Source organism: Equus przewalskii, chromosome 5 (genome assembly GCF_037783145.1).
Source record: "Equus przewalskii isolate Varuska chromosome 5, EquPr2, whole genome shotgun sequence".
NCBI classification, from domain to species: Eukaryota; Metazoa; Chordata; class Mammalia; order Perissodactyla; family Equidae; genus Equus; species Equus przewalskii.
In genome coordinates this window covers 27,557,205-27,580,417 of record NC_091835.1, presented here as the reverse complement: position 1 = coordinate 27,580,417, position 23,213 = coordinate 27,557,205, and the positions used below count along the sequence as shown (strand labels likewise).

Here is a 23,213-nt window from a genome sequence, read left to right as displayed (position 1 = left end):
TCCTAGGACCTGGGAGTGCTGGCCGCCTGGGGACTTGCCACCACGTTTGAGCACCACCGTGTCATTTGCATGGTCAGAAATGATGTCACTAAAGGGTCTCTGATGGGGTCCTGCACATGACGTCCACTCCAGGGGGCTGCATCTGGTGAGGACGCACCCATGTCCATGTGGGATGCGGGGTTCTTGACCAGGGAGCTGTGTCAGGTCTTCGCTGGTTTAGAGCAATGTTGAGCCCCGTCTAATCATTGACCTCTGATGTTTAAGTGACTGGAAGTGGACCAAGTCTTTCTCTGTCAGGGAATCTCTGCCAAGAGCAATAAAATTTGAAGCTAAACACAAAGAAGGACAGGCACCTGCATTTCCATACACAGCCCTGCAACATAGTTCTGTTTTGCTTCACCCATCACTGGAAATGTGGGAGCTCCCAGACTCTGTCCCTTCACTGTCTTTAAAGGGCTGTCCTTTGGCCTCTCATGAATGCTCACAACGGGGTCAGTCTACAGAAGTAGGTGCACAAGACAGAAGGAAAGCACACTCAGGATCTTGACAACGGGCTGGCTTTGGAGACTAGCGTCAGAGCAAAGTTAATTTATAGCCAGTGTGCTATTCTCATGCATTTTACAGTGATGAACCTGCTGTGCTCTCAAGAGGTTTCAGTCATGCCCTGGCTGTGAACGTCTAGTAGAAGTTGAGCCAGGAGCTGGCTCTGTGGCGTATGGTTAATGTTCACGTGTTCTGCTTTGGCAGCCCGGGGTTCACTGGTTCAGATCCTGGGCACAGACCTACACACCGCTCATCAAGCCATGCTGTAGCAGCGTCCCACATAGAAGAACCAGGAGGACATACAGCTAGGATATACAACTATGTATTATGGGGCTTTGGGGAGAAGAAAAAAAAAGAGGAAGGTTGGCAATAGATGTTAGCTCAGGGCTAATCTTCCTCACCCAAAAAAAAAGTATACTTAAGAAAAAAAGTTGCTCTGGCACAATGTTACTTTAATGAGCACCATGAAGCCAGTGTAATTTTTAACCCATCAACTGGTATGAATATTTGAAAAGTTGCTAGGAATAAAATTACACGTGATAATTGATTTTCAAATCTTTATATTCATGTTTATATCCAACACAAGACTCAGTCATGGCTTCTAGGGGGGCACCCCTGAGCTGGTCCCCAGGGATCCTGCCTCCTGAGGTTCACGGCCCGCATAGTCCTCTCCCTACAGGATGAGCTGGATCCAGTGTTTTGCTACCAAAGAACAGAATGTGATGAAAGTGATGGCTGTCACTTCTTTGATCAGGACACGGAGTGATGGTGCCTCCATCTTGGATGTTCCTCTCGTGCCCTCTGAGGGAGGCCAGCAGCCATGCTGGGTCTCCCCGTGGAGGCCCCCATGGTGAGGGACCGAGGGCAGCCGCCAGCCAATGTCCACCAGGAAATAGAGACCCTCAGCTGACAGTCCACGGGGAACTGATTCCTGCTGACAACCAGGAGAGTGAGGGTGGAGTGGACCCTGCCCGGCTGAGCTGTCAGATGAGACGGTGCCCCAGCCACACCCTGCGGGGACCTCATGCAAAACTGTGACCCAGAGGCAGCATCTGAGCGCCCCCAGATTCCTGACCGGAGAAGCTGTGGAGTTGGGGGGCAGGTGCTCTGCAGTGACAGGTGTGGACACAACATCAAAGCGTTAGTGTGATCGTGGTCATCGCTACTGTGACACAGATTATCCGTGAGTGTAAAAGCAGAACAAACACGTTTACATGGGATAAAATACTTTTGCTCTCTGCTTAAGACGACCTTTTCCCACCAATTCCCACTTTTCGTTTTTCCTGTTTCTTCTGAAATTTTTATTGATTACTAGATTTAGTGAAGCAAGTGAATTTTGTAGTTGAAGATTAAAGGATTAAAAGATTAAATGATCTATAGATGACTTGACAATTTTCTTCCACTTAGGCAAAGATCTCTGACCTGCAGTTCACGTGACCGACGTTTGATCATCAAGGTAGCAATTCAAGCAGAGCAGTGAGAATTCAGTATAGTGGTCCTTTAATGAGAACAATGTGTTTATTTATTAATTATAATAAATTAAATAACTAAGAAATCATGTTAAATTTCTATTAAATCAGAGTGGCTTTTTTCTCAGCTATTAACATTTGAATTGGAATCTGATATGTGTTAAGATTCTGACATGGATTCAAAACTGAATTGTGTTGAGCATGGAGCAAAATTGAGTCACAATTTGCATAAATGTTTGAATTATAGGGTAAAGTTTTCAACATAGTCGCCAGCTTTGAAAATTTTCATTTTAAATTTTTAAGAAATATTACTCCAGCCAATTAGAGCTCAAAAATAATTCTGCATGCCACAGAATGCCTTGTAGATCTTTGCCACCCTTGTGCGTGTCAAACCACAAGAACTTCAGACGCGGCGGGGAGCGAAGAGGACCCACGACGTGACAGCGTGTGATTCCATGTTTCCTGGGTTGCGAACAGCGCCTTTTCCAGCTGGCCTCACGCTCGCTCAGGGCTGCAGACGCTGCCAGTCCCGGGCGATAACTCACCTGTGTTTTGGTTGACAGAGCCTTTTCTTTTCCGTTTTTCTTTTGAAGCAGTAGCCAACATTTAAAAATCAAGAGATTTGACAGCAAAGTCCTGATGCCTGGTTTCCTATGAGATTTGGGGGATCTGGTAGCACTGAGGAGTGAGGCTGCCTGTAGGCAGCACCCCCCTCTGCTCCCCAGAGCTACATGGCTGTGCATCCTCGCACCCACGCTCAGGCCCTGCCCTGTCCCCAGGCCTGTTGATGGGGACGAGGGGGGCCTTTGGCCAGTGGGGAGAATCAGGACTGTGAGCACGTTTGTCAGGAGCAGCAGCCAGAGGTGCTGAAACATCTGCCACGCACCTGCCTGGTGCCCTGGAACAGCCCCCACCCAGGGGACCCCCACCCCAGCCCTCTCCTGCTCCCTGGGCCTGGCACCGCCTCACCTCCCCTCGGCCCCTCCCTACACACAACCCTGCTCCCTGCTGGGGCGTCAGGATCCACAGCCCCCCACGTGGCAGTTACGTCTGACGAGATCGGCCTGGACGCACCACGTCCTGCGGTCCAGGGTGGAGTGTCTGGCCCTGTGTCAGAAGGTGCTGAAGAGCAGAGCCTGATGCAGCCCTTGTGCGTCTGCAAATGTGTTTGCTTCCACACGTTGGAACATCGGAGGTTCCCTCTGACACGGCCCAGCGGACGGTGGTCTGGCTGTCACAGTGGTCGCTGTAGAGACTCAGATCCTCATCCGAAGTTTGTGAAGCAGGAGCAGACGGCATGAAGCTTTCTTGCATTCATCCTGGAATTTGGGGAGGAGCTGCTCTTCTGAATGTCCCCCCAAACGTTAAATTACACAGATGGGAGCGGGAAGGCAGCCTGGGCCAGGCGATGGGCACTCTTAGACCCTGGGGGCTGTCCGGCCGCACCGGGGGTGGATGGGACCCCGCACCCTCACCCTCTGCACAGATGGGGAGCTCCTCCACCCTCCCTTCCTTCGGGCTCCTGCACGTGCTGGGCTCACTATTCACATGACTGTTTTCAGCGCGATGGGGGGCCAGGCGGTGCGTCTCTACCTGACTTTAACCTCCCCAGGGGTCGGACTGAACGACGGGCAGTGGCATTCGGTCTCCCTGACGGTGAAGAGGAATCAGCTCAGGGTGACCCTGGACCACGATGGGGCCGCCAGCATCCACGCCACGCTGCCTGTGGGGACCGGCGCAGGGGACACCTACCGCTTTGGAGGTGAGTGGGGGGCTGGGACACCTCTGCCATTGACCCGAAGTTCACGTGCCCTGCTCCCACTGGGGCAGCCGTGGCGTTTTCCTAATACATCATGTGTGGCTGGTTCCCCAAGATTCCAGCAGACGTGAGGAACTTTACTCTTTTCTCAGCTGCTTTATGGAGGTAAAATTTACATTAAAACGTTCGAGTCTCTTTATCCTCAGGATCCCGTTCATCCAGTCGTGTTTATTAGCAGCTTACTGCTGAGTCATTCACCTTCCTGTATGCGGCATCCCGGATTCAGAGAGGCCCTGCGTCCGTGTGTCCGTCTTCCTCCCCTCGCTCTTCCCCTGCTGTGGGCTCACCGCAGTGTCCAGGCGCCACTCTCGGGTCAAGGAAATAGTCTGTGAGTCTTCTCTGCACACGGCAGAGCATGTCAGGCTGGCTCCCAAGGGTGGCCAGCAGGGTGGCTGGTCTGTTCTGGCCCCGCGCTGCTCTCAAGCCGGCTGCTTAGGAAACAGAGCAGCCCGCCCCCACGTTGGAATTCTGCTGGTGCTGGTTCCCTTCACTTTTCTCCCCCAGCCCGAGCTCCCCGTGTGGGGTGTGCTCCAGCAGCTGCATGGTCCGCTGGCACAACTTCCTGCGTTCATCCCGTCAGGCCCATCTATGGCTGCCTGGCGTCCACCCCTTTCCTCCAGTGGAGTCTCTGTGCTGTTCCGTTTCACACTGTGTGTGGCTTTGGGTGGACGCCAGGCTGGGGGCACCACATCCTCCTCCGCTGCCCCCTCAGCTGGGGGAACCTGGTGCAAAGACACAGGCAACAAGCCACCTGCCGCCTCCGGCGGGCCGGCCAGCTGCTCCCCGGCAGTGCCACATAAGCTCCTGTCAATCAGGATTAGTTTTCTTCAGAAATGTTTCTATTCAGAGCCTCCACCAAGGGGCTCGGCTGGACCCCTGCTCCTTGCCCCTGCCTCTGATCACAGGGCAGCAAGCTGAGCGGCACCTTGCGTGTGTCTTGGCGTCCTTCTTTGTCGAGGCCCTCGGCCAGGTGCATGCGGAGTTTCTCTGTGTGGCTGGTCTCCATGGCTGCTATGGCCTCTGCTGTCAAAGCTTCAGCATCTGTCTTGTTCTGGAAGCGTTAAAGGATACGTTTCATGAGAAAGGGAGATCAGCAGAACTGTTAGTATTTCAAGAAGATAACGGTTGCCCCCCATTTTTTCCACACTAATATCCTCTAGCCCTAACATATTAAATGGCGGAAAGTGGAGCAGACTCGCGTGCAGAGATGCACCGAGGACTGTGGCCCGTCAGCCTCAGCGGATGCCTCACTACTCGAGCTGCGTGTGTCACCCTTAAAATAGGAAAATGTGAAGGAAGCTGACCAGATCCTTGTGCTGTGACTTCGCATTTCCCCTGGGGCTGGAATGGAGCCTCTCGCTGTGCTTCCCAGGGGCTGGAAACACACCTGTATTTGTCATGTAAATGTAGCTTATGGGGAAGAGAAAGTACTGGAGGGTTATGACTGTTTTTGAAGCTTAACTGGACACATAACTATCACGGACACTACGAGGCAGGAAGCCTACGCGGCTGGTGCAAGAGTTAAAATGCTCAGTGATTCTCACTCTGTTTAGTGACATTTATGACTGTTTAACTTAGGGCCACAGGGAGTTATTTTTTAAAAAATGACACATAAATTTGGTGGGTGAAGTCTATACTTAAAATAACATGTCAACTTGTTAAAATAACTTAAAATGATCATAACACCTCAAATCTAACATTATAAATAGTAATATAATTTGATAAGTTCTCATATTTAAATAACTGGAAGGTTTTCTAAGTTTAAAAACAATTGTTAAATAATTTTTCTTGGTAATTCGGGAAAAATGATGCTCCAGGCATGGAGATTAATGAGGCATCACTTTAGGAGGTAAGGAAAAAGTGGAGTAAAAGTAAGTCTCAAATCAAAAGAGCACGGGAAGGTTTGGCGTTAAATGATATGAATGCTTAAAACGGGTGCCCACGTGTGCTGTTTGCACTGGAAAATTTAATATTAATTGAGCGCATGCTGGATCTGCCCGCACAGTGACATCAACCACCGAACGCCACCCTGTCCCCACCCTGCACTGAGGGGCCTGGTTACACATTCCTGGTGCAGCAGCTCCCACATCCATGTGGTGGGACTCGGGGCAGCGGGGGGCACAGATGGGCCTCCACGTGATGCTGGGGTGCTGGAGCTCATGGTGGCTGGGAGAGGAGAGGCCCCTGAGTGGCCCCAGGACGGCCTGGGAGCCCTTGAGGGTCGAGGCTGTGACTGAAGGAACAGGGATGCCTGACGCCGGAAATTATCAAATGCCGGTTTCTTCTCTCATCCACATCCTTCAGGATGATGTTTTGGATGCTGTGCTTGCTCTCCTGTAGATGGTTATTTTCACGATATTAAGATGACACTGTAGACATTTAATTTTTGATTCTGTGTTTGACAAAATCGCCTGATACAAATCTGAGTGCTATAAAATACAGATATATTTTCCTTAGTTTGCTAAGCGAGTCTTTAGGATCCGCACTTGAACCAGCCTGTGGGCGTGTGCACTCCACACACGGGCCTCGCGTGGTTTCTGGATGAGTGCAAGGTGCCTGGTCACCTTCTGACTTAATACCGTTTTTCAAACACCGTAATTTCAGCAATGTCTACATATAATAAAACGATCTGTTATTTCATTTACAATTTTAAATCAATGTGCATTTAAATTTTTCTCGCGTACGATGCGTGATGCTAAAAGGAGTTAGATCTTTCTAGCGTGCTTCAGAAGGGGATCCTGATTTGAGTTCAGTCAGAATCTTAGATCATAATGTGCCTTCGTCTCTTTGATGTTCCCGACCCCAGTGTTAGTTCACACCCGCCCACCTCACTTTCGCTCTCCACCCTCCCGAATGAGCAGAAAGGACTTCTCCTCCAGAGGAAGAAGCCTCTGAGTGCCAGGCGTCCTTGAACGGAGTGGATACATTCAGCTTCATGTCCTGACGCTTTCTTTCTCTTTTTCCTGCGTCTGAACATGTAGGCTGCCTCCTCCCCGGCTCCGGCTCCGGGCCTGAATGTGAGGGGTCTCTCGGCGGATTCCAGGGCTGTCTGAGACTCGTCTCCATTAACGCCCAAGAGGTGGACCTGATTTCAGTGCAGCGGGGGGCGCTCGGGAATTTCAGCCACCTGCAGATAGACGCCTGCGGCATCCTGGACAGGTGAGGTTGGTTCCCCGACTCCCACACTCGAGATGGGAGGGAGGGCCAGAGAAGAGATGCAGTGGGAGACGGCCCCTGTCTCTCTCTCTGTCTCTGTCTCTCTCTCCCTTTCTCTCCCCACCACTCCTGCTGTTCATAGCAAGTAAGATAGTTATATTTCCCATGGAAAGTTAAGAAAATTGCATCTATAATTGTATAAAGCAGCTTCTTTCAAATGACAGCATCTGGGCAGAAGGCACATGCTCCTGAATGCTGTTCCTGTGTGCCCACCAGCTCCTTCATCCAGAGCAAACACGGCTGATGTGGCCGCAATTGCCTGTGGGTGGAAATAGGTGAATAATGTGTCATGGAACAAAACAGATGGTGATCATCAAATGCAGGAAACCAGGGGCCCCTGTGGTCAGGGCTCTGTTCCCACTGCCACCCCGCTGGGTTGGGTGGCCTTGAGAGTGGGACACCCGAGCCTCGTCCCAAGTTCCCCAGGACAGCAAAGGCTGGCCCTGCCTGAGGGGACAGGCTGGGTTAGTGCTGGGGAAGGAATGAGGGTGATGGCGGCGGAGCTGGGTGGAGCGCAGCTCACGATGGAGGAGAAGAGAAGTGACGCGACAAGAAGGAACTCCCGTGTCCCCAGGGCGGGAAAGCCAGGCTCTATAAACAGAATGTCTCTTCATTCATTCATTTTGCCTGGGGAACATCAGAATTCTTGTATCTGTGGGTTTCCAACTTTTATCAAATTTGGAGAAGTTTAGGCCACGATGTATTCAATTGTTTCTTCTTTTACCCCGTTTCCTCCTTCAGGAACTTTAAACACACGTCCAGCTGTCCACGTGGAGCCGTCCCTACAGCCCACGGGCCCCGTGGTTCATGAAGAGACGTCACGTTCTCTGATCTTTTCTGCAGCCTCTAGTCATCTGTGAATTCCATTCAGCATATTTTCATGTCAACACTGTGCTTTCACGTCTAGAAACTCAGTCGATGCCTTTTTTATATCTTCCAGTCTCCGCTTACAGTTGTTAATTTACAGGAACCGCCTGTCTGCTGAGGGGGACCTGTCAGCTCTGGGCCGTTGTTGGTTATTTTTCCCCGGTTTTGGCTGCGTTCTGCTTCTTTGCAAGCTGGTGACGATCCATGGCGGCCACGCATTTGGATCCTGCCCTTTCTGTTGTGCAGTCTGTGTTCCCATGGGAGTTCCTGTCTCACTTCTCAGTGGTGAGGGTCTGGGGCTGAACAGCACAGGGTCTCGGGGTGGCCGTTTTCCAGGCGGAGGCAAGACCACCCTGAGTGGCCTCCGGGTGGTGGGGGCGTCCTCTTGGTTGGTGGACAGGCACCCCCAGCCCTGTGTCAGCTCTGGCTACTGTCCCTTCACTCTCACTGGTCGTGGGTGGTTTCCTCACACCACACGAGGACCAGGACTCTGCCGACGGCCCAGGGCCCCCTCAGACCCCTGAGCAGCCCCGTCCTCTCCAATCACCCATCCTGTCACACGAGCTGCCTCGGTCGCCCTCAGCCCTCAGCTCCGTCTCCTCACCTGGGGGGTCCTGTGGCTCTGTGGGGTGCCCGCCCTTCCTTCCTCACCACCTGGAGAGGCCCCTGGGACAACCACATGACGTATCGTGTTTGCTTTCCATCTCGTAGCAGTTACCATCCGCCCTTGCCTCACGGCCAGTGTCTCAGAAACAAGCTGTCATTTCACATGTTTCATCCTTTTCGCGTGTTTGTTGCAGGCGGGGTGTAAATCCCGTCCCTGTCGTTCTGTCTTGGTCACTGCTGGCAACTCTGACGTATCGACGTCCACTCTTGGTCTGTGTCCACTCTCCACGACTGAACTGAGCACACTTCCACCCCCTGGCCGACTCTGACACTTCAAATATTTAAACATTTGTGACTTTATATGATTTTCTGAACACTCCTTTTTCCAGGTTAAAATTCTCTAGTTCTTAACCGTTTCTCAAATGTCGTGTTTGAGGAACTGCCCAGACCCCAGGTGCCCTCCGCTTAGTGGAAATGTATGGTCCACACGCCCCCTGCTGCCTCTCGCACCCAGGGCCCCACTGTCCTCGCCAGGGCAGCAGTCACACAGCAGCCCACAGAGGGCCCTCCTCCCTGTGCGTGCAGAGTCCACATCTCCACTCGTGTCAACTTGTGCTCCACTGAAAGCCCAGATCCAGGACCCTGGAGAGGAGTGAGACTCATGCTTGTTTGACACACTCACACACTCACCCAGTGCTCACACACACACTAACATGCATGCTCACACTCACTTATCCACAGCCCACACATTCTCACATACACTTGCACACATACACAACACTCACACACGTGCTCACACACTCACCCAGTGCTCACACACTTACACACTAACAGACATGCTCACACTCACTCACTCAGTGCTCACACACTTAAACACTAACAGACATGCTCACACTCACTCATCCAGTGCCCACACACTCACACGTACACTTGCACACATATACAACACTCACATTCACTCACTCACCCAGTGCTCACACATTCACACTTGCACACATATGCATAACACACACACAAACACTCACACACACCAACACAGAGCGTGTGGCCTTCCTTCCTGTGTCTGGTGGCACATGTGGGGAAGTCAGGCAGCTCCTTCGGGGTCAGAGGGACTCGGGTGGGGGAGGGACAGCAGCTGCTGGCCCAGAATGGGGGCGGGTGCGCTCGGCCCTGGTCTCTGAGAGGAGGAGGGAGCAGCAGAGAAAGACAGCCTCTGTTTCCAGGAAGTCTGATTCCAGCTTCTCGATTGGAGACTTTGAATGGAGAGAACGGGTGTGAACTGTGCTCTCTCACACCACATGCCCTGTGGCTAGTGGCTGGTTTACCTGGACTAGTTCACACAGGAGGAAAGTCATGAGGAGACGCCTCGGGCAAAGGGGGGCGGGCAAGGTGCGCTCTGCACAGGAGGGCGTGGGTGGAGGGGTCTAAGGCCCCGGGCCACCGGGCAGAGTGTCATCAGGAGTCACAGCCCACGGGGACCACCTTGAAAAGAATGAACACGTGAACGCTTTCTCCTTCGGTTCACAACACTGAAACTCCCAATTCCAACGCAAAAATAGGAAAAGTGGATTCAGCCAATGGATGGTGAAATGCAGGTCAATGAGAGAATAGCACACGTACCACAGAGTGAGAGCCTCTGTCTCTAGTTTCTACATGGAGTGACTTAGCTCTTCACACGCTGACCTGATTTTCTCTGGAGTCTGCCCAAAACCACCACCACCGCCACCCAGGTCTGCCGTTTGTGAATCTGATCAATCGCTGGTGTTACTGCTTTTCTGTTGACCTCAGTTGTTTATGGACTCTCTTCATCATACAGGTTTCTATTAAATTTGGATCTATACCTTTTTAAATAAACTACGGTAACTATGTAATGGGTTTCTTTGAGGGATAAAATGTGCTGAAACAGGCCAGCAGTTAAGTGCGCACATTCCACTTCGGCAGCCCAGGGTTCGCCGGTTTGGATCCTGGGTGCAGGTCTACACACTACTTGTCAAGCCATGCTGTGGCAGGCATCCCACATATAAAGTGGAGGAAGATGGGCATGGATGTTAGCTCAGGGCCAGTCTTCCTCAGCAAAAAGAGGAGGATTGGCAGCAGATGTTAGCTCAGGGCTAATCTTCCTGGAAATAAATAAGTGCTAAAACAAATATAAATTGGTTACTTGGAAATTCTCATGGCACATTAATGAATCATTGATAAGAAATTTGCAAAATATCATGTGGTTACATTTTTATATGCTTAGATATAAACATATGCACATGCATAACTATAATACTTATTTTATAGGCTGGGATTTCAAATCATTTTGACTTTCTTTTTTGTGTTCTGATAGATTGTTTGAATATTTGATAATGAGCATTTACTTTCTATCTTTGATAAAATCAATTATACTATGACCAATTAAAATGTGCAAGTCCTGGAAGTGGAATTTCAAGGGTCCCCTTCTTAATTTTAATTGAGAAGATGACAAAATATCCATCCTGCGTAGACGGTTATTGGGTTTTCCTGCTTATTTTCTGATTTATTTGTTTTTCTTGGGCAAACATAATGCATGTAAAATTTTGGTCCCAGCTGGCCTTTTATTCCAAATTCCAAATGGAAAAAGAATCAGAAGGATATGCTCTCTGTGCCCTCTTTCAGGTGTCTGCCCAACTACTGCGAGCACGGTGGCAGGTGCTCCCAGACCTGGACAGCCTTCCACTGTGACTGCACCAGCACCGGCTACGCGGGCGCCACGTGCCACCACCGTAAGCATGCCCACCCTGCTTCCTGTTGCCTCCGGGCTCCCCTCTGTCCTCCTCCTTAGGACAGGTAAACGTGCCTCTTTCTCTGCAGCCACAATAAACACACGTGTGTTTCCGCATCCAGTGGAAGGCTAGGTTGCTCATTTAAAGCCGCTTAGAGAAACATGAAAATTGATGGGAAAGAAGAAGATAGCAGAAAAGGGGAAAATAGACCGAGAAAATCGATTATAATCAAAGAGAAACATGAAAGGAATTCAAGCCGAATATCCTCTCGGGTTTGGTTTCTTGAGTTGGGTCCCGGGTTTGCTTTGAGCTTCCCGGCAGCACCATCTGATGGAAAGATGGTTGTTACTAGATCATCAGTGTTGGTAGAATTAGACAGAGTCCCAGGAGAATGTGGGCAGCAGCTCCTCGCATGCCGTAGGGGTTCAGATTTCAGAGAGAGCCCTGTGGACCCTGATGCCCTTCGACAATGATGGTGATAATTGTTAGTGTGACTTACGGGCATCTCAGACGTCAGGCCTGGTCTCCTGACCCGTGTGTGTTGCCTAATCCTGTCCATGCAGCAGATGCTACTAAAATCCTATTTTCCAGTGGGGAGCCTGAGCTGGTTCCGTAACCGCCCGGCCATTCTTCACCTGATGTGGGGTTTCTCAGCCTCGGCACCGCTGACGTTTGGAGCCGGTGGCTCTCTGTTGTGAGGCCGTCTGTGATCGCAGGATGATTAGCAGGGTACTGGCCTCCACCCACGGGACTCCAGTGGCACAAAATGGCCCCAGTGGAGGACCCCTGCCGGCGAGATGCTCTGCGCTTCGTACTTAATTTAGCCCAGATGAGATTGCCTGAAGGACGGCAGTGCAGGGGTCGCCATGAGGCGCTTTCTTACGGTGGGGCCTGCGTTTCCGTCTCAGGTCTTAAAGTCTCGTTCTCAAGGAGGAGATGAAACCAGACCTGGGCCCCAGGCTGGGGTCTCACAAAGAAGCTTGGGAGGAGGGGAGGGGTGATCAGGAGGGGCTTAGCTCACCCACCGTCAGCCCTGCTTCTCCGCGTTGCCTGTGGGAGAGCTGGCTGAGGAAGCACCTGCTGACCAGTCCCCATTTACACGGAGGCGGTCGTGGAACTGGGCCCAGGGCCTGACCCGGGAGGAGGGGCCCCCATAGGCCGCATCCTCTCCTGTGTTATTTGTTCCCCGTCGTGCCCGGCACAGAATCCTACACAGAGCAGATGCCGCTTGAATGTGCTCTGATGCATTGATTTTCTTGTTTAACTGTAAGGAGCAACTTTAAACGCAGGAGCTCTGAGAAAACAGTCGTAAGATAAGTGGATGGATTTTCCATCTGAGCCGCTTGACCTGCCAATGGGCTTGACTGTGGTTCCTCACAGATAGAGCAGAGGGGGATGACATTGGCCAACCCACAGTGACGCCCCGGGGAGGCCGTTCTGAGAGGTGAGGCCAGGCAGAGAGACCCAAACTGACCCGTTACAGCCTCTTTTCTTGATGGGACTGAGAGAAGGGATGAGGAGTGAGACAGACGCAGAAAGAGTCAGGTTTCCCTATTCAAGGGCGTGAGCCGGCAGAGAAAGATGGCGCACTGTGCGTGACGCGAGGCCTCCGAGCAGACACTCGTCATGTTTCCTGGTGATGTCACAGTGAACCAGATCTACCACTGGACTGAGTGATTTTATTTGCCATTAGGTATTTAAAAGTGTTATAAAAATGCTCGCAGGGCCGGCCCTGTGGCTGAGTGGTTGAAGTCCCACATGCTTCGCTTCGGCAGCCCGGGGTTTGTAGTTCAGATCCCGGGCACAGACCTACTCCACTCATCAGCCATGCTGTGGAGGTGTCCCACATACAAAATAGAGGAAGATAGCACAGATGTTAGCTCAGAAACAATTTTCCTCAGGGAAAAAGAAAAGAGGAACATTGGTAATGGATGTTAGCTCAGGGTGAATCTTCCTCACCCAAAAAAAAAAAAATTGCAACATTCTTTTCTTCTACTTAATTAAATGGAACCGTATACATTACTTTAAAAAATAGTTTTGTATTTGAAGATATGGTCACATTATCTCCTGGAGGGTAAAAATTTACCACAATGCAGAACTTGGAATTTTCCTCCCCTCCTAATTAAAAACGTTAAGGTCCTCATTCCGTTTCATTTCCGGTGGATGACTTCCTGATGTCCCCAGCCCTCTACGAGCAGTCCTGTGAGGCCCACAGGCACAAGGGCAGCCCCTCCGGGCTGTACCACCTCGACCCGGATGGCAGCGGGCCCCTGGAGCCATTCCCGGCATTCTGTAACATAACAGGTGAGTTCTAGTTTTGACTTACAAGTTAGACTTGAAGACTCTTGTTGAACACAAAATCACAGCCCATCCAGTAGAAATCTACCTGGTCAGCAGCTTTATTAGAAGAATCTTCAATAGTAGGTCATTATTCAATAAAGGTGTTTGATACAAATTTAAAAAAAATAGTTCACAAGTGAAAATTTGTGGAATATTTAGAATTAAAATTTTGACCATCAAATCCTAAGACAAAAAGTTTCAAGACTTATCTGATTGGATTAACGGATGTTAAAGTTAAAGGAAATTTCACTTTTTTAAAATAAAACTTGCATATATTGAAGCAATCAGCACAATGACTTGACACGCATATATGCACATGGCATGTCTGCTGTAGGAGAGATGCACAGGGAGATGACGGCTGCAGTCAGGCAATTAGCGTCTCATCCCCTCAAGAGCTGCTTGTAAATGAGGGTGAACATATAGCCCGTTTGCCCTGAGCTCCAAATTCCTGCCCAGATACAAGGCGTCTAACCTACGATTGCTGTATCTGCTCCTGTAACAGCGGCCACATCGCTGCATCTTGTCCCCACTGGAGTCCGTGCCTGCAGCCTGCCTCCCCCACCCCACGCTGACCGAACCCCTCCCCACCCAGGGGGGCTGCCTTCCGTGATGCTGGAGTCCACGCCTGCCTCCCCCACCTCACGCTGACCTAACCCCCACCACCCCCAACCCAGGTGGGCCGCTGTCCATGGTGCTGTTTCTCCATCGCAGCCTGTGACAGTGACAGGTGACTCAGCTGCAGTCTCTGGATGGAATTGCTCCTTCTTTAAATTTTCCACTCTGCTAAGTTTCAGCACAACAGAAACAGCACAAAGTAAAGCAGGGCGCATATGGATGGTAATTCAGATTTTGAGTGTCTCCCCGTGCCCTAGGTTGGATGGTGTACCCCCAAAATTCATGCCTACCTGGAACCTGTGAGTGGGATCGTATTTGCAAATAAGGTCTTTGCACATGCCATCAAGTTGAGGCAAGGTCCTGGTGGACTAGGGTTGGTCCTGGATGCAAAGGCTGGCATCCCCATGAGGAGAGGGAGGTTTGGAGACACAGGCACACCTGAGGGACGTGGGCCATGTGATCATAGGGGCAGAGGTTGGAGTGAGGTGGCTACAATCAAAGATCACCCAGGGTCCTGGCCACCACCAGAAGCTACAAGAGGCAAAGAAGGACCCTCCCCTCCAGCCTTCAGAGGGAGCTCGGCCCTGCAACCCCTGGGTTCCAATTCTGGCCCCAGACCCATGGGCAAATCAATTCCCGTGTTTGAGTGCCTGATCTGCGGTTCTCTGTTACACCAGCCCTAGGAATCAGAGATACCTGGTTAGAAATGCAAATTCCCTGATAAGAATCATTTGTGGGTAGGCTTTTTTGTTTGGATGACTTTTGAGTGGCTTGAAAACCATCCTCGGGAAATTTTGGATTTTTGTCTCCTCAATACTCAAGTTAAAATCTGCCTTTGCCTTTATTCGATGGGTTTGCCCAGGTGGGTCAGGCAGGTCTTCTGGCCAAGGACATAGACGGAGCTGGAGGATTTGGGGCAGCGGGCACAGAATGGCTTTCAACATCAAAGCCAGGAGAGCCGCAAGGTGGACACAGGCTCCCCTGTGGGGACAGCTCGGGCCCAGAGCAGAGGGCAGAGAAATCCCAGGGAGGTTTTGTGCAGGGCGTCTCGGTTCAGGGTAAACACACCCTCCTCCTCATTTCCTTCCTGAGAACTCGAGCGCCTGCCTGGTGCCCGGCACCTCTGATGTCCATGTATACCGAGGGTACGTCCTTGCTCTGGAACATTCTTCCAAGGTCACAGCAACGTGCTGGAGAGACCCCGTCCTGGTTCATCTGCCCAGAGTGTCCCGCTGTGGGTCCAGGCACCAGACTTTCAGACGATGTGATGGTGTGTCTGAGAAATGACTGTCCTGTGAATAAGAAAAAAAATGAAGGAGCCGGCCCTGTGGCCTAGTGGTTATGTTCAGTGCACTCCGCTTCAGCAGCCTGGGTTCCGTTCCCAGGCACAGACCTACGCTGCTCTGTTAGCAGCTGTGCTGTAGCCGCAATCCACGTACGAAATAGGGGAAGATCGGCACAGGTGTTAGCTGAGGGCAAATCTTCCTCAGCAAAAAAAATAAAAGAGGGATTGCAATGCTCTAGAAGACCAGAAGACGTGCCCTTATGCGTGTGTGCAGGTGTGCATTTATGTGCACACATACCATGTGCATGTACACGTGTTCACATGTGTGGGCACACAACGGCTAGGGTGGTTGCCCGGAGCGTGTGTGCTGTAGCTCGTATGAAGCTGCATGTTCCACGGACATGATCTTTTGGTCCCTTGGATTCTGACTTGCCACAATCATGTGGGATTCTCTGACATCTTCAGACTCTCCCCGGTGTTGCACAGGCCATCTGGCTGACAGCTCAGCTCGTCACACCTGCACAGTGAGGGCGCGGGGCCTCGCCAAGCGCCGGCAGATGCCAAGGTCAATGGAAATTCCAAAGCATCATGATTAATTTGGCAGGTTCTTGACTGTGAGGTCTGGTGTCTGCGGGAGTTTTATTGACCACCCGCTGTTAATTTCAGAAAGCTCAGGGCCAACTTTATGAAGACATTTGCCCCATCAACACCATCCAGACCGTGACTGTCCCCTCTTTATGGCTGCGGTGAAGGCTGGGGGTCCTCAGAGGGGCAGCAGTGCAGCTTTCCTCATCCCGTCTTCTCACTCAGCGATGTCCTCCTGGGACGCCCCGCTGCCCGCAGGGACTCTGCTGTCCTCAGAGAGGTCAGCGGGATGATGATGCGATTCGGTCACTGCCCGCAGTGCTTGCTCTGCAGTTCTCGCTGCCCCTCTGTGACAGTGAGCCCCTGCCCGGAGCAGGGGTGTTAGAGCAGACATCCAAGACGAAGGGACAGCTGGGCTCCATGCAGTGTCAGTGAACCCCAGAATAAGGGGGACAGGGCCTCTGATGGCTTGGGGTGGGGGAGTGCAGAAGACAGACCCCTGGTGGGACCTCGCCCCGGCCTCCCTCCACCAGGCAGCTTGATGCCAAGGCCAGTGAGGCCTGAGGAGGGGCAGCTGGTGGAGAAGGCCCTCCTCTCGGGTCTGCATGAGACGTCTGAGCTGACGGGCCTGAGGCAGGGTCCCCAGAGCCCCACCGCCTCGCGTGGCCCCAGAGCACATGGTTCCTGTGCACTGGGAATAGCATCACAGGCGTCTGGGAGCCCAAAGGCCATGGTTGGATGGACGCTCGTCCCGGCTTTGACCAAGGGCTTCTCCGCGTCTCCCACTGGCGGGGATGGGCTGGCGTCCTCGTCAGGGCACAGAGCACCCGCGAGCCCTGTGCATGGGTCTCAGAAGATGGCGTGTGGCACAGGGAATGGAAGTGACTTTCCTGGCTCCTGTCGCCAGAAACGAGGCGTGTGCCGCCGCCTGCCTCCGGTGACAACGTTTGGCACAGATGGGACTTCCTCTCGGCCCGTGTGAGAAAGATGCATTCACCCTCGTTCTCTGGAGGTCAATTTCCAAGTCGTAACCTCCACGTTTTCTCCATGCCACTCTTCTTTTTTCCTCCTGGGGACGTGGGCAAGGGGAGCAGGTGCTTCTGACGTTGTCGCGGGTTTTCCTTGAGGTGCGAAATCCACCACCTGTTTTCTGCTGACACATGTGACGAAGGTGGACGTGCCGTGGTAACAGGGGCATTGTAATGACAACAGAGTCAGTGTCACTGCTCGAGTCCCCGTGGGCCCAGCCCCTTCCTGGAATTAGCCTGGTTTCCGTAACTGAGAGTTCACCGGCTGAGTTCAGAGAGTGACCCTCGGTCTGCAAATCATCAGCGGTCGGAGCAGACATGGACGAGCGCCACCCACCATCCGACGTCCTGCCTTGGGTCCCCTTGGGCTCCTCTGCTCTTCACTGTTGATTTGCAGCCCCTCAGCTACCTCGAGGACGGTCTTGGCCCCTTTCCTGGGCTCCGACCCCTCACCTGCATCAGGTGGGGCCCAGTGAGCCTCGAGGAGTCGGGAGGGTGGGACGCCGCAGTTGGCCATGGGCTGTGCACATGTCCACATCCCCCTCCTCAGGCCACATATCCCAACGTGCAGGATGAGATGCATAGGATAGAGCAAATCAACTAAACCACAACCATGGACGGCTTTCCAGGCCCTTTAACTGGACAGATCCCAACAAGAACAGACCACTTGACCAGCTCTTCACAGATGACGCCGGGGGACTGGACCCACATGTGGACTCAGTGCCACGGGGCCCGCAGTCCAGTCCTCGTGTCCAGGTGGACAGAGGTTCTGCTGGGGAAGAGGTGGCCAAAGATGGTGCCATCTCAGGCCGGGCCTCCCACTGTGGGCAGGGGCCGGCGTCCAGCCGGGGGCAGGCTGCTCCTGGAGCCTCTCACGTCAGGCTGTGCTGCCCCCAAGGCCACGGTGACCTGCCTGACCATGAGGGCCGGGAACGCACAGGTGCTGATGGTGCAGGCAGTGCGCGATGGACGCCTTCTCCAGCGAAGAGAAGGGTTTGTAAGAGTAGAAAGCTGCTGTTTGATTATGTTACTTTAGATTATTTACAGAAATTTAATAACTCACTTCTGCTCCTTTCTCTCTCCTGTAAACATTCCAAATACGCAGAAGTGCGCGTTTTCCTGAAAGGATCAGCTGAGACACACACTGACACGAGTCGTGCCAGGAGGATGCCCTCCCGCGGCTTAAGGTTTAGGATCCCGTCTCGTTGGCCCCGTGTCTCCCACTAGAAGGCGCTGAGCGCGCGTCCCGTGTCCAGCTCAGTGACGCTCCTCTTTCTCTCCCTCTCTCCCGAGAGACGTCCCGTGGACCATCCTGCAGCACAACGGCTCGACCTTCACCAGGGTCAAGGGCACAGACCGGGAGAACCCACACAGGGCCACGTTCCAGTACGCAGCCACAGCAGAGCAGCTGTCGGCCACCATCGCCCGCGCTGGGCACTGCCAGCAGGAGCTGGAGTTCCACTGCAGAAGGTCTCGGCTCCAGGACACTCGAGGTGAGTGGCCCTCAGCCCCTCGGAGCCACACCGACAACCCCAGGTGGGACGGCCCTTCCTGGACCTGACCTGACCTGGTGAGTGAGGTGCATGCAGGTGGGGTGCAGGTCCGGCTTGATCCAGGGACAGCTTGCTGACCCTGCAGAGGGTAGACAGTTACCCCAACTATTTTCCATGCTCTGTCTTGTGTGTCCAGTCGGCTTCTAAATGCTGGTTCAGGGTGTGCATTTTCTCCCTTCAGAACATCTGACTATGTCACTGTTTCTCTTCTGTCCCTGTCAACTCCTCATGTCCCCATTCTTCATTGCTGCAAGGCTTCCATCCCACCCCCTGTTTCTGGCCTCTAGATTTTCCAAATTGTCCAATGGTTCGCTCTCTATGAACAGACAAATCTTTCCAGATTCTGGTGTCTTTCTGGACTTTGTTTCCACCGTGCACTCTCCTATTTCAGAAGCCCTTGGGCCTTGCTGGGCACAGGGACCCCCTGACACTGCCCCCATGACTTAACCTGCACCTGCTCCCCAACTCCTGGTTCCTTAACTTGGGCCTGGGTGTGGCACGCTGAAACTGATTTATAATGACTTTAGCTTGTCCTTGAATTTTGCAAATCACTCCTCTTTCTACCAACTGGGGAAATGAGAGAAGAACATAAGGGAGCCTCTAATTAAAACCACGTCAGCCAATATCACCTTCACTCCATGTCTTTTCCTGCAAAGGAGCAGAGTCACAGGTCAAAGGTCAGGACAGCCAATGGCTCCCGGCCCCTGGTGTGAGCTGTCATGATACATGTCGTGTCCAGAGGACGCTGCTGCCCGGCCCCTGGCCCTCAGGCAGGTCTCAACTCTGGGCCCCACAGCCCGAAGGGTCAGGTCCCCCCACACCTGGGGGCTGGCCACCTGCTGTCAGTGTGGCCTTCCTGCCTCCCCCCCAGATGCAGAAGCCCCTCCTCCTGGCTCCCTCGGAGCTCAGCTCTGCCCTCGGCCAAGCCCCTGGTTCTCCCATGCCTGGGACCTGAGGGAGGTGCTGGGTCCCCTGAGCCGAGGGTGCTTGTCAGGATGCCCTTGTCATCCACCCCTGTCCTGCATTTATAGGGAACATGAGACAGCCCAATGCTCATTTCTTAGTGCATCTTTGTTGAGTTTTGACCACTGAATTAAAAACAAAAGGACATGTAAATATTGAAGTTTGTTCTGAGGAGAATGAGCAGAAGAAGGTGCCCTGGGGTGACAGAAGCCTGTCACTAAACAGAGGGGAGGCAGCCAGCAGGGCCCCAGGGAGCGGAGTGCAGGGGCTGGCCATGAGCACCCCACTGCCCACAGGTGGGCCCCTCCGAGACAGAAGGAGTGCTCCCAAACGGGGCGGGAGAAGGGCTGGAACCCGGGAGGAAGGCTGCACTTGCCAGAGGAACGGCCCTGTGCCTGCCCCGAAATCGTGTCCACCCTCACACGCAGGGGTGACTCACACCCGAGAACGTCCAGTAAAACTGTCACTTAGACGTCCCAGAGCCTCTGAGGGGACAGCTGGAGGCAGGAGGCGGGGATTTTGACGTCATAGTTTGCACACTGTGACATGGGGTCCCTTGGGGCCCAACTTGTGCTGCAGGTGACTCAGAGCGTCAGCTCTGTCCCGGGCGTGGGCGGGGTCCCAGGGGCTTAGCGGGTGGTCCGAGAACAGGCAGAACCCAGGGGCTCTGTGCGTGGAGCCAGGAGGCAGCTGCCTCCTCCAGCCTCCAGCCTCCAGCCCAGGGCTGTCTGACTGAACGCAGGTGCGCACAGGTGGCCCTGGGGCACGGGGCGGGTTGGGCAGACAGCGCCAGTGCAGAGTCTTAAGGAGTTGGGATCCGGGTGGACCTTTAACGATGGATGTGGCCGGAGCAGGTTTCTGGGCAGGTCCAGCCCTGGTGTCCAGCAGGTCCAGGTAGAGCTGCTGGGGTGAAAGGTCAGAGGACAGATGGCAAGGATGCTTCCACCTGGGCTGGAGGAGGTGTGTGTGGGGGCCTGTCTGACGACCACAGAAGGAGCTTTGTGTCGAGGTGCCAGCGCCTGGTGCCCCCACAAGCTTCGTGCAGATGGTCTGGGCCTCAGCCTCCTGTGGTCCCAGCCCTCCCAGGTGGATCTGGTGGGAGAGCATCTCAGCAAAGACGCTCCAGCGAGGGTGACAGCACCGGGACGAGGGCCATGTGCCTCCTGCAGATCCCTCATGTCTGCAGGGCCAGGGTGTGAACGTGGATAAACACACAGACAGACAGACCCAACGAGCCAGTTGTGGTGGAGACAGAAGGAGAAGAAAGGCCAGGTGGGGGTGAGGTCAGGACGGGGAGGGAGAGAGGTCCCAGGGCCCAGAGGCTACAGGGGCAGAAGAGGGAGACGGGGAGGGAGGGCCTCAGCTGAGCATTTAGGATCCCGAGGGTGGTTCAGACGTGGGTGTGGAGGGAGCAGTGCTGGGGGTGGGGAGGCTCCGGGGAGAGGAGCAGCACCATGCTGCCCGGGGGCTGTCTGCTGGGGGGCTGGGGCCTGAGGCTCAGGAAGTGTGACTCTGGGGGTCTCCCAGCCAGAGACCCAGTTAGGAGCTCTTGGAACGCGACTCCTCATGCACCAGGAATTTTCCTATTTCTGTCTTTATTTTCTTCTTTATATCTTCCCTTTGTTTTATTAATTATTTCTTACACCTTCCCCAAATCTCTAGAATACTTAAAAATTCCAAAATGCAACCAAAAGACCCCAGATGTCATTAAAAGCGTTTGATAATTGCTGTTTTATTGGAAAGATTGGGGATCTCACGTTAAAAACGCAATTATAAGTTGGATTGCAGTGATGTTTTTCCTCTTTGATTTCTGAAAGCATAATTGTGAAGTAATTAAAATTTTAAAGCGTCATTATCAAAATATCTATTAAATATTTTAGAAACCTTCTGCCTCAGCAACAAGCTCTTGGCTTAATTGGGAAAAGATGTGTCTTTGCGCACAGCTCGCTCTCCACGGCCGCTGGGAGCTGGCGGCGGGCGGTGGTGGGTTTGCTCATGAGCGGCTGTCCAGTCTCACAAGGGGAGGGAGGGTCCCAGTCTGACGGGAGCTGGGCGCGGGCACACATTCTGATACTCCGGCCCGTGGTGACCACTCATGGCTCAGAAGGGAGTGTGGAAAAGGCCAGCATCTCTGAGAGTGGATGCCTTGGACGGTTCTTCAGGGCGTATCCACCTCCTCTGGCCCCTCTGGGTGGTCATGCGCCCACACGCTCTCTTCGCATCACCTTCTCCCAGGTTTGGGTGCTTCCTGGGGCTCTTGGCAACGCCCGACCATCTTGTGCTGCAGGCCTGGGCGTTCAGGAGGCACCCAGTTCTGTGTTGGAATCCTGGCCAGGCGGCCATGGGCTCCAGGCCACAGTCAGGGGCACAGCTGGCCCCCAAGCGCAGGAGGAAGGTGTGTCTCTGCAGACGGACAGACAAGCTCTCGGTGCAGCTGAGCCCAGACAACGCAGGCCCCCGCAGATGGTGTACCACTCGGGGCCCCACAGTGCCCACTCGAGGCCTGCAGCCTGGGAGCCTGGGTGGATGCACAGGGGGAAGTCAGGGCCTCCCGGAATGTGTGCGTTGTGTTGTTTTGATCCAACAGGCATGTCAGCTTCCCCATCAGACATCGGCTTCCGCTTATAAACAGCCGCTGCTACTGTTTTAATTGTGACAGTGACTCATTCTTTAATGTGGTTCTTAAAGAAACCGCATAAATTTGCCTATTAAAAATTACTTCATAGCCTGACTAAAGGATTAGGCTGTATTGTTCTGTTTGTGTGAAGGAGAAAGTCATCGCTAAAGCAATTTCTCTTTGCTCCGTAGGTTTCTTGATGATAAGCTGGGAGGGACGGGGCTGTCTGGGTGGTGGGGACCCAGCGGACGTCACCTGTCTCGCACTTGTCTTTCAGATGGAACCTCTCTGAGCTGGTGGGTTGGAAGAAGCAACGAGACACACACTTACTGGGGAGGTTCTTTGCCTGAAGCTCAGAAGTGTCCTTGTGGCTTCGCGGGGACCTGCATAGATTCCCGATATCATTGCAACTGTGACGCTGACCGGGATGAATGGTGAATTGCCTGATTTCCTTCACAAGACCTGGTTTTGTTGTTGCTTAAAATGCGTCTGTTCAGGGGCCGGCCCCGTGGCGCAGCAGTTAAGTGTGCACGTTCCACTTCTCAGCCACCCAGAATTTGCTGGTTTGGATCCCAGGTGCGGACATGGCACCACTTGGCAAGCCATGCTGTGGTAGGCGTCCTGCATATAAAGTAGAGGAAGATGGGCATGGATGTTAGCTCGGGGCCAGTCTTCCTCAGCAAAAAGAGGAGGATTGGCAGCAGATGTTAGCTCAGGGCTAATCTTCCTCCAAAAAAAACTATGTGTCTGTTCAGGTAGGTATTGCACAGCTGGTCCAAAGAATGAGAGACTGAGGTATGTCCCGGCAGGTTAGGAACCACGTGGTGATGAAATAGGATCCAGTTAGTCTGAAGCCTGATCATTAAGATCAATGATTCGCTGGTTTTCTTTCTTTCTTTGATTTATCTGTTGTTTCATATTTCTGACCTGTTTATTGTGGACAAGGTCAAACTGTGAAGA

At 53.0% G+C, this 23,213-nt stretch overlaps 1 protein-coding gene across 1 annotated transcript in view; it reads left to right on the top strand.

Annotated features, from left to right (window-relative positions):
- The window catches only part of LOC103558188 (contactin-associated protein-like 4), a 169,747-nt gene that overhangs the window by 94,840 nt on the left and 51,694 nt on the right, over window positions 1-23,213 (top strand). The window contains exons 9-14 of the mRNA XM_070620323.1: window positions 3,625-3,774; window positions 6,813-6,990; window positions 11,161-11,267; window positions 13,452-13,571; window positions 18,416-18,613; window positions 22,531-22,687. Coding sequence (XP_070476424.1) covers window positions 3,625-3,774; window positions 6,813-6,990; window positions 11,161-11,267; window positions 13,452-13,571; window positions 18,416-18,613; window positions 22,531-22,687 — 910 coding nt within the window. The remainder of the gene's footprint in view (window positions 1-3,624; window positions 3,775-6,812; window positions 6,991-11,160; window positions 11,268-13,451; window positions 13,572-18,415; window positions 18,614-22,530; window positions 22,688-23,213) is intronic.